The sequence below is a fragment of the Caloenas nicobarica genome, chromosome 7 (assembly GCF_036013445.1).
Source record: "Caloenas nicobarica isolate bCalNic1 chromosome 7, bCalNic1.hap1, whole genome shotgun sequence".
Classification (NCBI taxonomy): Eukaryota; Metazoa; Chordata; class Aves; order Columbiformes; family Columbidae; genus Caloenas; species Caloenas nicobarica.
The window spans coordinates 27616699-27635065 of record NC_088251.1 but is presented as its reverse complement, the minus strand read 5'-3'; the positions used below and the strand labels follow the sequence as shown (position 1 = coordinate 27635065).

The window sequence follows — 18367 nt, the reverse complement described above, 5'->3', positions numbered from 1 at the left end:
AAACTCCCAGCTCATCCCACAATAGCAGTGGTAAAAGCTATTTAAGGAATATTTCAAATGTTGTCTACAATGCTTAAGTGTATTTTGTATCACTTCACTGAAAATTGTATACTACACTCTGTCTTAAGTTATTGGGAGCTCTCCAGTGATTTTGAATGTAGCAGCCCTGAAGTGTATATTTGTCAAATGCTCTCAGAATAGTTCTGAATTTGCCCCTTATTCTGGCAGTTTGTGTGAGTCCTTGGAAAGCATAATAGTTTACTGTGTCATTGTAACAGATAAGTGATGTATATTACTCCAAAAAGGTAAAATAACACAAAAGATGGAAGTTATTAGACAGCTGAGCCACATTTGTGTGGAAACATAGCTGGGGAAATAGGTGCTAGAGAAATGCAATGTACCATTTGCGTGGTAACACTGGTACTGCAACAGTCAGCAGTTTTGAAAACTAATTTTTAGCAGTTAGTACTTAAAATTCACTTCCTCTTTAGATGATTGCCCACGACAACAGTGGATATGGACTGACCTTGTGAAAGGGACATTCCATGTACTCAGCAGGCTGGGTTCTGCACAGGCCTGAACACACATCTGAAAAGGCACGGTTAGGAAAAACCTATGCTATGCTTTTCTTCTAGCTTGAATCGCTGAGAGAGTCTGGTAAGACAGATAAGCAATGAGACTACTTTAAAAATAAGCATATTTGAAGCGGTCTTGTGTAGATTCCCAGTCCTGACAAACCAGCATATTCCTGCCTGCCAGCTGCTGCTGTTGCTGGTGTGTCTCTGTCCTAGTCCCTAGTCCCTTCCCATACAAACTAGAGTTTACAAGATACCACAACCTGCTTCCCTCTCATGAATGTAGGCAAGAATATTCAGAGAACAAGCAAGTATATGACTGGTGAAAGATGTAGGAAGCCACGAAGTGTTTCAGGAGATTATAGAAAGGCAGGAAAAGGCAAAATCATTGAAAATACTATGAGCAGGACAACAGCTGCTCCAGTGATTTGGCATACCTATCTGAGGCTATTGGTGTAGACTTTTAGGTAAACCTCACTGTACTTGTGGCATGTGAACTACATCAATGTGATAATAGATTAAAAACAATTTGAAAACAATTTAAGGCAATGAACTAATTGTTTTAGTTCAGTACTTGTTTGGAAGTTCATGTCTCTGCTAAAATGAATGGAAAACAGCAGTCAACAAAAAGGGTACCCGCGATTGTGCTGCTATTTATATTTCCAGAACAGCACAGATAGACCATCAATCTGTAACATCTTTGATAGTCACTGCTGTGAAGATAATATTTGAACAAAATAACGGCTATGTAGGTGGATGGTATGTACATACATTGTGATCTGAGAGAAAATTAACAGAAGTTGTTGTTTGTGCTTTTGCACTGAGGGTGGAAAAGGTATGGAGATACACATAGTTCACTGTATGGGTACACATGTATTTGCCATGCTTAGCAGAATGGATCCGAAAGCTCCAGGCCAGGCTGTGATTCAGATTGCCTCGCTAAGAACAGGACAACTGCTCCTTAACCAGGCAAGGAGCTGCTGGAGCATACAGGGGCTGGATTTCTGCACGCCAGCGTCCAAGAATGATTCCACAAATTAGAGCAGTGAATGCCAAACCAAACTTAAACCTAAATAAATACATTTTAACAGGTGGCCGAAATGGTTATTGATAATTTTGTAGTTTCTCTTGTCTTACTAAGAAAAATAATGTTTACGCTTCAAAACTGCACGTAAAGCTGCTGTAGAGGCTGTAAGGAGTGACCCCCATGGAATAACAAAATTATATTTCATTAGTTAAGTAGTTGACATCCATGGTTATTACATTTCTCAGGGTTATTAAACGTTCTCTCTGATTTGCCATGCAAGCTAAGTCTGCTGTGGTTTAATAGCCTACTAAACAGTTTGTTTGAATCGTTCTGGCCTCAAGCAATAGTCAAGATCTCTCAGTCTCTCCAGAGAGACTCCAATGTTGTAGGATTCTGTTCATTGCCTTTTGTTTTCTTTCTTTTTCTCTGGGTCTTCATCTGTTCCTTGTTTTTATCTACTAGATGAACTCCAATGTGCTTTAATTAGCTAGCTAAAAAAGAAAATGCACTCCAGAATGAAAAGAAAACAGATGGGACTGTGCTTCTTGATGCAACTTGCACTACAGGTTGCAGCGGGTTATGTCTTGGCATAAAGAAGATGCTAACACAATGCTGTTATCCTAACCAACGATGGAACAGCCTGCCTTTTTCCTTCTCAATATCTGATTAGAGAGAAGAATTTCCTCCTAGGGATTTTTCAGACCTTCCTTTTCCAAGTCTTCCCATTCTTTTTTTCACCTTTCTCCTTAACATTTTATGTGCCTAAGGAAGTTTCTGAAGGGCAACCGAGTACAAAATTCCCTTTGAAAGTCACTGGTAAGTAGATTTTAGAAGTGCAGCTGTTATGTTTTAAACTCAAAGTGAATTGCATATTCCTACCTTATTTAGTGTTCCCTGAATCATTCTGTTCAGTACAAAAATACTCTTTACTGGTTAAAAAGTAAATAAATCAAGAACTTGCTACTGTTCTATTCTGCTCCGTGTGGCTATTTTACTGAAATCTTTAAAGAAACAAACAAGAAAAAAATATTATTGGGTATTGCAATGCTTTTTGAAATGCCATAGATTCAGCTGCTTGAATTTCAGTTACATTGCAGCAGTCTTCTAACCCTCACAAATGAATGTTTATGGTTCATCTTGCTAATCTTTCCAGTTCTGGGTATCATTTTCACATTTTATAATCAGAACAAAAGACTCTCAGTATAGCCCAGACTGTAATAATAACAAGTAAAATGGTATAACAAGAGTGTAGTTTTAGCAACAATGATCTGAGGATATAAACAATATAAACATGGCACATGTTTGCAGGGAGAGGTCATACTTTTTATTAGGGTGCCAGACATAGGCCTTAAGGTATTCTTTTGGGTGTGAAGAATTTCCATGCTCAAATCTTGCCATTTTGACCTTGTCAAGATGGTGAACATGAGTCCTCATTCTCCAGGGAGCATCTCAAAACATATGCTGAACCAATGCAACGAGTGTTGCAAACAAAGCCACTTTGGTTTGAAATAAGCCATACTTCTATTGAATTTATCCTCAATTTTATCCTATTTACTTAGCCAATTGGTAATAAGAAGTAAACTTTTCCTCCAAATACATCATCTGTATTATCTACGTTAGTAGATGAGTGGTTTTGGTCATACCTCAATATATAGGAAAATCCAAACAATTTCATCCAGGTGTGTTTATTTTCTTTAAGGGTTTAGCTTGCAAAGTCTTTTAAGGAACTCAGCAAGTTAACTGGTTTGTAGTGAAAGAGTAAAACTATAAGCATCTTTCAAAATATCAATAACCTTTTTAGTCTAAGATTTTTGAAAACTTAGTAACAAACAATATTACTGCAGAAAACTACAAAATAACTCTCTTTACTATTTGGGTTCTAGAGTTTTCTGTTCCAGACCCCCAGCTAGAGTCAGGGAAATGCTCAGGGTGAAAGGAAAATGTATGTGTATACATATAAAATGTATGTATATATATGTATGTATATATGTAGCTGAGCCTTTCTTTTCTCTTAGTCCCTTACAGGAGTCTTCCAAGGATATTTCTACACTGAAGCCTCTGCAACAACTGCACCTTACATAGTTTCAAGTCAGTTTGGGTACCAACAAAAAGTAAGGAGATTAATCTACTTTCTCGACCACTCCAGTCTATGCCCTTTCCTTGGCACCTCAGCACTGTAGCTCTCCCGCCAGCAGTGCCCGGTGTGGCAGGTTTGAAGCTGCCGGGGATCTGCAGGCAGAAGCTGCCATGGCTGTTCATCTATGCCTTTGCGCTAATTAGGATGTAAAAAGGTGCCATTACAAAAGAAACAGGTTCAGTATATTAAATACTATGCGCTTCAAACCACACTATCAGCTAAAACAGAATTTTGTGTTCAATGTCCTGTAAAGTTCTGTGCAAAATGAAATTCAGTAATACCTATTGTCTTAATTTGCAGCTCATAACAGCAATAACAACCATGAGAAGTGGCGTGCTCTGGGAATTCGTTACCAGTTGGGGTCCCTTCAGTAAGATGCCAAACAGCTTCATTTACTGTGACCATCAGACCTTAACAGCAGCTTGGTGAGTTTATTATTTTCATTCGTAACTCTGTATTTTCTGCCGTGTGTTTTCAATAATAAGTTTCTCCCAACAACTTTGAATTTCAATTGCAAATAAAATGTTGACAGTGCTTTTGAATATATATGTTGTTACACTTATCAGTGAGACATTAGATGGGCCATTTCCCAGCAATAACAATTTAATAACAGCTTAGCAGGATTTTTTGCTATCTGCAGGCTAGATTATCTTTATTTTAGACTGATAACAAGGGCCAGGTGGTTGTTTATAAGGGCAAGATATGAATTGCAAGCGTATGTTTCCAAGGCAATGTTGGACAGTGACTGTTCAATCACAAATTGTTTTCTATTATATTACCACTTTTGAGAGGAGGGACATGGCACAGTTCATCTCCATGGGAATACAATATGGCAGGACACCTCTACGATTACTCTTTGCACTATTTCCAGTGAAAAAAAAAGGCAATATTTACTCTTATCACGACACTGCTAATTGATATTGAAGCGGGTAATTTTGCTGTGTTGTTAACCAAGAATTAGCAATCATCTCCCACACTATCATGTAGTATTCCCATAGAGGGCTACATGCTCAGCATGAAAAATAAAAGGATGAATTCTAGAGTCGGTAATATGGCCTACAGGATAGAAAAGTGAATTGATGCTTTTGGAAAAAAATTGACTTCCTCAATGATGCTCAATGATAGCCCGTCTCTCAACTTCAGTTTCCCTAGCTGTGAAATAGGTAAAATACAGACCTTCTGGAAATCATTATTAGGTGGTGAGTTAGAATGAGATTATTCTGTTTGTTTCTAAAAGGACAAGACAGAAGCTGGTTACAATATGGTTACATTTTTACTAAGCCTGGAGAGACAATATGAGAAGGGAGAAGGGGAGAGTACTTGTCCTGCCTGAAGGAATGAAGACAGCTGCGTCTGAAAATCTGCCGTGTTACATCAAAGTAGGAGCTGCTTACTGCCTTTGTTTTAATATGCACTAGTTGATTTTCTCTCTTTTTTTTTCAATGCATAGGAGCAGTGGTTCAGTCAAATGACTTGTCTGGCCACTTGCCTACCATTTCCATATCATTCAAAAGGCCGCTTTGCTGGTATCCTGTAGTATGCTGACTATGAATCTGTAGTCTAAATCAGTTATATGAGAAAGAAGGAATTGGATATAATCTGAGAATAAAGGACAAGTAAGTTCTTCTGTTAACATTGTTTTAAGATTATAAGGTTTTGCTAGGAGAGGGCTATACCTGTTTTTTTAATAAAAGCTCTGAAAAACCTGGTCACTCCTTTTGTTGATCGTATGGTTTCAATTTGTCTTTCCTAGAAAAATAGATTTTTCCTAGAAAATAGATTGAAAGGTATGTGCTTTTTTTAAAATTTAATTTCTTGAAGGCTTTTTTTTCTTCTTTTTTTTCTTCTTTTTTTTTTTTTTGTCTTAAGCTTATGTTTCCTGTACTTTACAAAACAATGCTATGCAAGGGCTGTTCAGTACAGTCTGGTAGAACCAGCTCTTTAAAATCCGCTACTCCAAGTTCTGTTCCCCATCTGTGCTGTCCTCTGTTTAGGAACTTTATCATCTGTATTCAGCATTATTCTCTTCCACCTACCTGCTTACACTGAAACCTAGAAATCTCTGTGCTGGGATCCATTCTCCAAAATAACAGTGTATTATTAAGTTGATGGCATGCCACTGATACCATGTTTGTTCATAAATATGTCTCATCAGAAATTACATTCTTCCTGCAAGATGCTTATCCTCAAGTTAAAGTGGCACGAGTCTAGAGTACATACAGCAATAATACAGATTTTAAGATGTACGCACAGCAGAACTTGTATTCTTTCTCTGTTAGCAGTGTAGTAAGGTACCATACTCTCTACATTTTTCATCCTATTCCTGCATCAATGCACTGTAAACTAGCAAAAAAATAATTTTATCAGTGTTCCTTATTTTCCAGAGGCAGGGGGACTTGTTGACCTTCCTATGGTTTTTGTTTGGATTTGTCTCAATAAAATTAAACTGTAAGTAGGGAGGAGGCAGCACTTTACCCATTGGATTGTTTCATGATGTAATAGGTGACATAGGTTTAGTTCCCTGTATTTCTGATGAGAGTTTAAGCTGATGCTAATGAGTCTTCTTAAAACTGACTATAGGCACCTAAGTCTACATGATTCTAAGATCTGTAGCAGCAGAGCAGATAGATTACAGTGGAAATGCTAGACAAATATTAAAAAAAAAAAAAAAAAAGACTGTTGTTTTGAAGGAGGTAAAGATGGAGAATTGACCACACCTGTTTACCACGTAGATGCTGTGCGGAGGATAAGCTCAGAGAGCTGCCATCAGGAACTTGCAGCGCAGCGACACATTTGAGATTAATGTCTCACAGATTGCTAAAATAAACCAGCGTGACTGTACAGCACTGCATTAAGCATTAAAGAGTGCAGCGTAGGTTTATGCAGATTGGCCTATGATAACGTTGTGAGCAATCAGCTCATTTCAAAACAGTGTACTGAGCAAAATAGAGAGTTTGTCTTGTTTTCTGAAAATTAGAGGTTTGAAGGCTACGTAAAATTGGTTCTGGTTTTGAAACCACCTTGGCAGTTTTCAAATTACTTTTTTGAGAGTAAGTTTTTCTGGGTATGTGGTGTATTTGAAAACAAAATTCCTTTTTTTGCCAAGTACTCCGTTGCTAATAGTTGAGCAGGCCGTTGTGGGGTTTGGGTTGAATTCACTGGCGTTAACACCACAGTATATTTAACACATTAGGAGACATCAGAAGGAATGTTATTGCTCTACTTAATGAGAGAAAGAAGGGTGCAGTAGCTGGGGCTCCCTGAAACCATTAGAGTTCCCTGGCTGGGTTTTGTGCATTGTTACCCAGCTAAAAATCTTCAGCCATTTTCACACAGGTTTACCTGTGAATTTCAGAATACTGAGCCTCCTGGCTATTCTACAGGGGTGCTAGGTTGCAGAAAAAAAATATTTACTTTCTTTCTTCCTTATTCTAGTATATTTGTTTTCCCAAATTCTCTGCTGCATAACTAAGGAAAGTAAATCTAATGATTAAGTAATTTCTCACATTGGACTATGTTTCAGATTTCTTATCAGCTTCCATTGTGTAAGTATTATATGACTCATGGGAGAAGAATTGTTATCAAATGTATGTTTCTTTAAAAGTTTTGGCAAAAGATAATAATTTATAAAGTTTTTCTGCATCTTAAACCATTATAAGCCATGTTTTGCTCATGCCACAGTTTCTTGACTGGACAGAAATAGCGGGGCTCTACTGACTTCCCTGCTTAATGCTTCCAATATTTCTAAGTATAAGCTGTGTTAGGTGGAAGAAATAATACAAATCTGGAAAGATTTTTCATGTTGTTCATGTGTTAAAGTTGCGTATATATGCATGGGGAGGATGTATATGGGCAGTGATATCACAGAACAGTATTAACCATTCCAGCTGTTGCAGAGTTGCCTAGAAACTGGATCTGCATGAGGTTATATTCTGGTAAGTTAGATTCCCAAGAACTTCGGCATTTAATCATTTAAAATATTACTTCCCCAAATCCGCATCCATAAATTCCGTCCTATCTTTGAACTGCAGAAATTTCTGAGAGCTGTGGGTACCCCAGAGGTCTGCTGCCGTTCACAAACAGGATTAGCCATGTCTTGACTGCGTTGAGTTGCCTGGTACCTGTGCTATTCCCAAATTGCTGTGGGATTCAGAAACAAGGTATTTTACCTACTGGGTACTTTCTAATCCACACTTAATACCAGTGCTTTTAAACTGCCTCATTTAACTATAGAAGGAAATAGTTTCAACTGGTGAGCTTAGAGGCAAAAGAGACCAGATGCTCACAGAAACATTGAAGGTACACACAGCTAGAAAATGATATTACGGTAAGGTAGGTAAATCACATAAAGAGAGGGGAAGCAAAGATTAGAATTCTGATTATCAGGACAGACTATGTGGAAGGTAACATGCTTCCCTAATTAACAAGAGCACCTTTCCTTCTACAAAAGGCACTGGTGGGTCATATGCCTTTTTTGCTTTAAAACAAGAAAAAAAATATTGGTACAATAACACTTAGAATCACTAAAAGTTATTGATTTTTAAATTTTTTTTAATTTTTTAAAATTTTTATACATGATTTTTAATTTTTATACATTTTGTATGTGTCTACAAATCTGGAGTTATTTGTTGGTTCTAGATTGTTTTTTCTCCAACTTGGGCTTTCTATTCTTATAAAAGAAAAAGAAATTTCTCAACCCTTAAAATTGTTCTCAGTATTTGCATAACAGGTGTGTAAGCAAAACTAAGAAGACTCATTCGTGCCCTCATTATTCAGTCTCTGCTTCAGTGGTGTCATTTAACAAACACAACACTATATAAAGGGGACTTGTGTGAATTGCTCTTTCATTTCACTTTGAAGCAGAAGGGTAAGTTGAATTTCATTTAATAAATCACAAGGAACTTCAGCTAGAAGGCAAACCTGTTCCTTTTAATTTCCATGGTCATATTTACATTTTAAAATTAAATTTTCCTTTATTAGTATTTTTTTTACTTTGCTCATATTAGCAATTTTAATAGATGAGGAGATGCCTGAAGGACACCAGATTGTAATGACTGATGGAGGTCATTAAAATGGGATTAAAACTGAAGAGCTGTTTTTTCCATTCTGCTATATAACGGATCAGGACTCTGACTCTGCATTGTAATCCAATTATGAGCTGGATGCAGTAGTCCATTCAAATTTAATTCCCTGAATGATCAGCACCAGACGAAGAATACCTCTTGTAATTGCATTTCCTTATCTCGGGATGTAAGTATTCCTGGCCACGTAAGGTAGGTTTCTGTCAGAGACTGTATTAATCTGCTCTCTGAGTCACTGGTCAGCATTGTCAGAGGTGTCTGTTAGCCTTCCATATAGCAAAGGGTAAACAACTTGAGACACTTGAGATTCAACACGTGAAATTCAACAACAATTTTAATACAGTACATGTGTTGTCAGGAGGATTTGAAATTTCCACTCATTAAAGTGGAAATTCTTGACCAGGTGGAACAGGCAGACACTGCTGTTATTTAAACAGATTCTATATGCAGCAAAACGCTGACATTTATGACATACCCTGGACATAAGAATATTCAGTTATGTCACGCCAAATTGTTTTTTATGAGACTTTCTTATAGAAAAACAAGTGAACTTTGCCCTTAAAAACAGTTGATATTGATGCAGATTTGGAATAATGTCAAAAGCCTTCTATAGTAGAGTCAGCCCAGAAGATGTGAACAATACTTTCTTTTTAAAAAGCTTGGTCCAGTTTTAGTGTATCCATTTAATAAATGGTGATAATGGTAAACTGGTATTTTCATTCTGCTTGGCATATATGCTTTGAAAAAAATTCCTTGTTTTAGTTGATGAGCTCAGGTGTTGATAACTGTGCTGCATTCAAACCAGCCAAGATTTTATTCTCAATTTTAAGAGAAGATGGATTTAGAACATACTATGTGCCAATCAAAATTATCTTGTTGGTTCTGACTTTTTTTAAAGATGGAAGTTTTTAAGAGAGTGTAGTACATGATCCTCCCTAATTCGTGCCAAAAGAAAAGTGAAGTCACGGGTATTAAATTATATGCTTTGTATGCGATTCAGCCCATCGTGGTCATCTCATTAGAAAGGGATACCCATCCTGACATCTTGAACAACCTTTCGTTATCTCTCTTAACTGAATGGTGCCAATAACTGGACATCTCCATGCCACAGTGTCTTATAGTCCATTGGTTCAGGTTTTATAACTGCACAGCGTTACCAATGCTGAATACCCACTAGTTGCATTGTAAAACCATGATCTGTAGTTTCAGAGTGCTTTTTAGTCATGATATCTTGGCACTGAGATTATAACCCTACTTAATGTTATACCTGAAAGGATAAAATGAGACAAGCCTATTGCCAACCAGCAAAAATGCGTTTTCTGCAAGACTAACTCTGACATTTTCAAGCTTGTGGAATTTTGTTCAAAACAGGATCAGAATGTCAATTGAGCTATAAAATTTTGCACATGCATAAAACTCTCTATCAATCTGCTTATGTCAAATAAATGTGCTGAAATAGTACTGTGTTTAAAGAGATTGCTAACTAGCTCCAAACCATCACAACCACCGCTGTAACAGATTGTGTCCCTTTCAGGTTGGTAGCATATGCATCTATGTTTCACTGAGCGATTACAGCCCTTACAGACAACTAATGGCTTAAGAACGATCAGTTACAACTGAACCCGTCATTTCTCAAGGATTAATCCAACAAATAGTCAGTGAGAGCAAAAAGGGTGATTTGTCTTGCCTGCTCCCAAGTGTGTAGCTGTCATTCTGTAATGAGCATACCAATCTGTATCAGTCCAGAAAAAGGTTTGTGTACAGGCTATGCAATTGTAGCCAAATAAATCTGGGAAATCTCTTATGCCTAAACCATAGACTTTGTTTGAACAAGGAAAGAACGTATATTTCAAGAAGGCATGCGGGACACAGAGAAATAAGTGTTCATATACAGAAGCCAATGCCTACAATTTCTTACAGAATCATTGCCTGATGTGGGTTTTCTTACAGCTGGCCTGAGCAACCATGTTGTCTTACTCGTCTTACATGCTCACAGCAGTAGCTGCTTTGCTAGTGAGTTGCCACGCACTGCGGAAATTTCCAGAAGTTCCCAGGCTAGCTGGTATCTTTGGACTGCCTGGAAGGGATGGTCTGAGAGGGCAGTCACCTCTACCAGGTAAGTAAACTTCCATTTTTTTTGCAACAAACCCTTATCATGAAGGCTGCGTGGATAAAAACGGTTAGCACAGAAGGACATGTGCCCTTGACAAAGCAGCTGCATTAAACAGAGGAGGGAAATCTGAATGGAGCAAATGGTCAGTTTAATTTTTTTTTAGTCCTAAAAGATACACCCCCTCTCTCTTCTGGGAGAAGAGGGGAAATGAACAGACTATTTATACTCAAACATGTAATATATTAAATATATATATATCTCTTTGTCATCGTTTTCCATTGATTCTCCGAAGGGAATTGCTTCTTTCACAGCAGAAGATTTTTCTAGGGTTTTTTGTTGTTGTTTTATTGTTTTGTTTTTAGTATGAAAAAAAAAAAGTTATTTCGATATATAGAAGTGTAATTAAAAGACTCATGTCACGTTTCTCTAGTGTTCAAAGATGGTGTCTGCAAAAGTAGTCTGGTAAGAAACACACTTGGCAGAGTAATTTTCTTTCTATGTAGAAATACTTTCTCCAGGTCAATTACCAAGGCTAAAGCACTGTCAAAATTACTCATAGACGGAACACATTTCAGTTTGAGGTGAAGTTCTTTTTCATCCTGAAGTTCCTAGAATATACATCAATTGGAAAGAAAATTATGCTTCTCTTTTCCAGGTCTCACAGGACCCTCTGGAAACGGTGGTCTTCCTTGTGTACAAGGTGAGAAAGGAGAAAAAGGGGGTGTTGGACCACCATGTCAAAAAGGCTGGTGTCCCTGTAGTGTTCTGTCAGTCTAACGGACTCTCTTTATTGGGCCAAATATGTTGGTTTTTTACTGACTGTAAAATGCAGTGAGAGTTGCAACATTGCAACTCAGAGAGAGAGATATGCAGTAATATTATGTGCTTCTACATTGCTCTTTGTTTTATCTGTGAATAATGGGAACAAGGTCATGGGAGCACACTAGTAACTTTATTCCACATGTAGAACCTTCGTTACCCATGGAAATTTGTATTAAAAAGTACCTACATTTACAGCGAGTTCCCATCTTTAGCAAGCAGTGCTGGATGGACCGCATTTCACACAACCTATGCAGAAACTCTCCTACACCCGTATTTATGGTTTCCATTGAAATAAGAAACCACTGTACAAACACAAAGCATCCATCCAGCAGATTAAAGAGAAAATGGTGTCGTGCCGTAGGAGCTGTTCCTTCTCCAGTCTCCCTTGTGCCTGTTCACTAACTGTTATTATAACGAAAAAAATTCTCTTTGGCAAAGCCACGTTCACAGACATGACAAACATAAGGCTTCAACCTAGAAAAAATCATTTTCTTCTGTGCGGATGGGATTTATCAGCATTTCAGCGGGTTGGAGGGGTTTTTTCGTTTGTTTGCTTTCATATAGGTTAACAACAGCACGGAAAAATACTGGGAAAATATTTATTTTATACCAAATGATGTTAAAAAAAATACATTGTGTGCTCGTTAGGTTTTCAAAATTATTAGTTTTGTCCAATAAATTGTTCCTATCAGCAGAGTCTAGTTTTGCTTGATTGTATAACTTTTACTTTTATCTGTGTAGGTCTGCGTAATTCTCTGGACACCGAGCTCTACAATATTTTAGTAAATTTGGGAAAACGACTCTCCAGACTTGAAGGCGGTAATTTTTCACATTTTTACTTAAGCTCACAATCAGTTTTAAGTGCAATAGGCAAAAATAATTATAAAATCATGACTTGCAGGAAAGAAATTGTACTTGAAAATCATACTGCGTCACAAAACTCCATTTTCTTATCCAAAGCAGGGGGATATCAGGACTAATTTTCCCTGGAGAAGCATATTTGTTCAGGAACACTAATGTTCATTTATTCAAATTTGATTCATTAAAAAAAAAATTCCAACTGATGTTGCACTTTCCACATGGATTCATGGGAACTCCTCAGCCTTGTAACACTTTGCTAGTATTTTTATCTGTCAGCAACTGGATTGTTGAAGGTGGTAAATTGTTTTTTCCTGAGAAGGAATTCACAAAAATGATCATTTCTCTGTTTCGCTTGTTCAAATTTGAAGCAAGTTGATCCTCTTTAGAGAGTACACAGGCTAATAGTGGGCTAAAAGTGTATGTAGCATGTGTTAGTGGGGCGTCCTTGTCTTGGAGAAAACAATGACAAATGGTCACAAGCAGCATAACAATATACTTATTGAACAACTAGTCAATCGGTAAAATTTTGAAAACTTTTATTCCTATTCATCCTTTCTATTCCCTCCTCTGTTCTTCTTATTACTTTTAATTTTCTCTTGATTTCTCTCTGTTTTCTCATCAATATGCCATAGGAGCTTAAAAAAGCTAACTAGGTTTTTTCTTTTCCTGTTTTAGTGCTTGCTTTGAATGGGGAAATAACAGAAGTAGGAGAGAAAATATTTGCCAGCAATGGGAAGGAAGCTGATTTTGCATCTGCACTAGAATCCTGTGAAAAGGCTGGAGGAACTCTTGCGACTCCCATGAATGAGGAGGAAAATAATGCTATTTTGAGTATTGTGAAACAGTATAAGCGATATGCCTACTTGGGCATTAAAGGAGGTGACACTTCAGGTCAATTTAGGTATATAGATGGCACACCTCTGAATTATACCAAGTGGCACAAATATGAGCCTAATGGCAAAGGGACAGAAAAATGTGTAGAGATGTACAATGATGGGAGCTGGAATGACAAAAAATGCAACCTGTATCGTCTCACAATCTGTGAATTTTAAAAAATGGCCTTTCAACCACCTTAGAGTAGACAACAATGAAATATCCTGTGTTGCAGATTTATGCATTTTCTGCAATTAGTCTATGTCAGAAAATCTAGAATTAATCATATTATGGTATTCTATGATTCTGTGATTCTATTTTTTATCCTTAAGAAAACACCAAATGTGGTAGGTGATTAACTTAATTAAAATATGCTTAATCTGATGTGTTTCTCTCTTTTTGGAGGGTTGGGAATAGTTCAGAATTAATTTCTCATGGCAGACTGTCTCTGTGCACTGTGCTTTTGTGAAGATTAGAGGAAAATTCCGAGTTTTGACTTGGAATATTGGAGAAGTCTGAAGTTAAAATTGTCTGTGGTTTCATAGTGGAAGTATTTACGAGTATTTAGTAGTGTCAGCCTTAAAAGAGATGAACAGAGGTTGACTTCACTGGAGCAATTATGGTCTCAGATTTTGTATGTCTCTTTGCATTATAGGGCTTGTATAGTGTCATAATGAAGCACGCACCGATTCATTAAGCATCCGTATTTAACTTTTGTTTTATAAAAATATTAATGGTACCAGTTAAAATTAATTTTCTTAGTTTCAGAAGCTAGTTTCCATAAAACACTACGATAAACCTTGCATTAGATCCATGTAGACATAGAAATACCAAAGACTTCATACTGTTTCTAAAAGATCTCATTCCCTCATAGAACTATGACCACTGCAGTGTTAGAAGATCACCTGTCTTCTCCCAAACCCCTGAACAACCACGTACTATTTGGGGCGAGTAGGTAAGATTGGTTCAATCAATTCAAACACAAGCTATTTCTCTGCTGGTGCCAAGAAACCACACGGTCAGATCGTGACTCAATCTGCTAGGATCAAGAAGCGACTTTTCAGAAAATATTTTCACTGCTACTCCGTTTGGGTAGCTGGAACAGTAGAAGCTCAGTAAAGCACCACAAGTAGCAAATTCTCACATGCTTACCTTGCAGTGAGGAAGTCCTGGGCCCATCCATTAACATTTTCACACCACCTAAGGAATCTGGAATTAGAAAACATGCATAAACACTTTTGCTTCATTCTCTCCTTCTCCTGACATTTGACTCTGTGCAAACACCCCATAGGAACCTAGATTTGACCCTGGGCTGTGTTGTCCCTTGCCCCTAGCCTGCATTAAGGAAGAGACGGAATCGGTTCACATGGTCACTTCAAGCCCTGTCAAGTAGGAAAGTTTTAGCATCTTCAGATGCAGGAATTAAAGGGATGGTTTTGGCAGTGGAGGATTTGTGTCCAGCATTGCAAACAGCGCTCCAGCTGATCTGGGGGTGGGCAGGGACTTTGAAATGGGAAAAGTGCACACAGTACCACGTTGAATAGATTTCAAGATGTGAACCTGCTTTACAAAACATCTTCCTTTGAGTCTTGTGACCATGATACAATTTTGGACAATAATTTTGAATGGGAAGGAAATAGATCATGCCGTGACAAAAATTCTGACTCTCCGGTAACTTTAAGAAAAGATAAGGCTAAATTAATACGTTTTCATTTTCCTAGGCTTAGCTCTGAACAGCTACACTAAATGTGCTAGAAAGAGTTGAAGGTTTACTTAAAACTACCTCCACCTCTTGCATTTTACTTATTAGTATCTTAATGAGTAAACCTTGTTAGTAATTTTTGAGTCTTTCAATCAGACAGATTCTTTGTTAGAACAAGATGATTGCCTGGAAAAAGAAGGTATCATGTTGGGGACACACACACACAAAATCACTCTACTAACATGATCTTATTATCTGAACCAAACTCATGTATTCATTTATATAGATCTCCAACTAGGTTTGGAGTATCCTATTCCTTTAGTTCATCAATGATTTTTTTCCATCACATTTGGGTTTACAAAACGCCTATACAAATCTCTGGTTTTAAAATCCTTAATGTGTAAAATCTTACAAATGGCTTAACACGAGATAATACCTATCTCTAACTGATTTAGACTTCAAAACATTTGGGTGGTTTTTATCCAGTTAGGAAAAATAAGATTATTTTTTGAGTCAAAAGTTAATCTTTATTACAACAATAAGAAAAGCATCTAGGCTACATCTCAGAGTTCATTTTTTTTCTCCTTAGGCATTACTATTAGGAAAAAAAAAAAACACCAAAACAAAAACCACACAAACAAACACACACGAAAAAACCCACAAAACAAAAAAAAGACCAAAAAAAACCCCACAACAACCGCACACAGGCTTCTCAAAATCTCATCAGATCCAGTCAAAGAATTGCTAGGCAGCACTTTCCTCTCTGTGGTTCACACTGAGATCTGTAATATTTCAGGTAATTGAACTAAACTCCTCAGTTATTTTCATAAAATATCTCCATATAACATCATACTCAGCTCTTCTCTTGCTATGCCCTAGCCTTCCCCTCATATCATTCTGAAGCAGCCCTCCTTGTTCTGTGTCCAAAGCTTCACCATGCCTCATATACAAAACCGAAGACATTATTATCAAGGCGACATCTGCCAGTTTCCTGCCTTCTTGATAAAAACTGTGTTTACATTCTTCTGCATGGACTCTTATCTCCTAACTTTGATGAACTTCAGAAAAAAAATAGAAGTCCAGTGTCAACTATCATATGTGGAAGAAATAATATTCCCTAATAAAAGCAATATTCTACAGATGGGCTTGGAAAGCATTTGTATCTCATGGGATTCATATGGGGTAATTAAAGTCATGGTGAAGGTACATAGTAGAATGTCACTTGATTATTCTTTGCAGTTCTACAGAGGAACAGAAAAGTATCCAGAAATCATTATTTTGTTCTTTTAGATGCATTTGTGTGTCTATGTGTATAACCCTATCAATTTAAACCCTCAAATGCTGTTTAAAACACTTCTGAGCATTTCAGTCTATTTTTTGTGGAAGATTCAAATTCCACATTTGGGTATTGATTTTTTTTTTTTTTTAAATGAACAGAGATGTCAGACACAAAAAGAAATAAAATAAATTGTGTCTCTAATCTGTTATTATAGGAAAAATAATTTTGATAAAATCTTTCCTTAAAAATGCAATGAGCAAAAACAACGTCTGGTGCACAATGACCAGACAAGGAAAAATCCAGGTTAGTCTTTTTTTCTTAGTTTATAATAATTTTCTAGAGAAATGCAATCTTATAGTAAGATCTTTAATTCTGAAAATAACTTGTTCACTTCTCAAAAGCTACAAAAGCAGATCTTGAGAATTACAATCTAGTACATGTTAAAAGGTCACAAAAACTCAGTTTCTTCTGAAGAAAATGATTGCATATCACGTAAGAGAAATTTAATACGATTGTATTACAGTATATTTAACAGTGAATTTTGTCTGGCCATAAAAATTATGGATATTATTTTCAGACTGATATCCTCTTTTATAACTGTGTAATGTAATTAGTGTTTTAGCTTAGAAATACTATTAACAATTTTGAGCACTCAAAAACCTCTCCCCTACCCCTGACAATCCCTACCACATGTAAAGAAATTCACCTTTGATTACAGTAAATAAGCATTTTTCTATGGCTTTCTGATTTTTGTAGAAATTTGATTTAAAAAAAACAACACCATGGTTCTTAGGAAAATTTAGTTCAAATTCATCCTTATATGAACATAGTAACGAGCGGGACGTGACATAGGCTGGCAGGGCTACATTATCTTGTATAAATTGTGGCCAGTGCCTCCTTTATTTATTTTTAAAAAATTTTTGAAGCCAAATTTAAAGAATAATTACATTATTCTTCTCTTATTTTCCAGAGAAAAGAACATATATGGTGGAAAAATACCAGTACTTGATGCTGCAATATCCTAGCAGTGCTGCAAATACAAAGTAGGGAAAGGTTAATCATACACTTTACATTTATTTGCGGTTTTTCTTTAGACGAACGATAAGTGCAAATAGGAGGAGAAATATTTGCCACAAGGAAATTTGTTACCAGGGTTTGAAACCACACTGAGAAGTGGCAGAAAGACTAATGGCCCTGTTACAACTCTTATGAATCAGAGGAAAACAATGTTCTTGGGAATATTGTGTAATGGTATAACAGACACTCAGAGACTGTCAGATTGCAAGTGGGTTTTGTTATCAGAAGCTGAAATGTAATGTTATAAAATCATATTAACCTACAGTTATACAAACATACCTGGGTTAAAAGTACAATCAATACAGGATGCTTGGATATTAGAGAGTAGCACCTTAGCAATTGATAAGGGTTCTCGGATGTGAGTTCAAGTCCCTGTTAGGAAACAAGGGATTTGCAGAATTTGGCTCAAGGGTGATAAGCCAGGTGTGATGCCAGCTGAAACCTGGAATAAAACTTTCACCCATCTCTGCCCTCATGGCTCAGGAGCCAATAGGAACTGTAGAGCAAGGGTACCTTAACCCTTGGCGAGGCTGCAGCAACGGTAGTAATGGTATTATAGTACAAAATAATTTAACCTTCTTCTACAGATAATGGAGGACAACTGGAGCATATATGGAATAATAGCTTCATCTGGTTCATAAACATGAGGGTTTATTTTCTCTCTCTCTTTAGAATGCTACTTTGCAATTAACAGCTATTGAAGAGGTGAGATATTGTCTTGCTTTCGATTTGTTATAAACACAAAGCATTCTTCCTGTGTTTTTCAGCTGAGCTGCACCAAGTGACAAATCAGAGACATCTAGTGATCTCTACTTGGGTC

General features: G+C 36.9%; 1 protein-coding gene across 1 annotated transcript; it reads left to right on the top strand.

Annotated features, from left to right (window-relative positions):
- Positions 1-10785: 10785 nt before the first annotated feature.
- Positions 10786-13716, top strand: LOC135991020 (pulmonary surfactant-associated protein A-like). Its single transcript, XM_065639253.1, has 4 exons — positions 10786-10936; positions 11589-11633; positions 12497-12574; positions 13292-13716. Exons 1-4 carry the CDS (start codon positions 10786-10788, stop codon positions 13666-13668), a joined length of 651 nt encoding a protein of 216 aa, XP_065495325.1. The 3' UTR covers positions 13669-13716.
- Positions 13717-18367: the final 4651 nt, after the last annotated feature.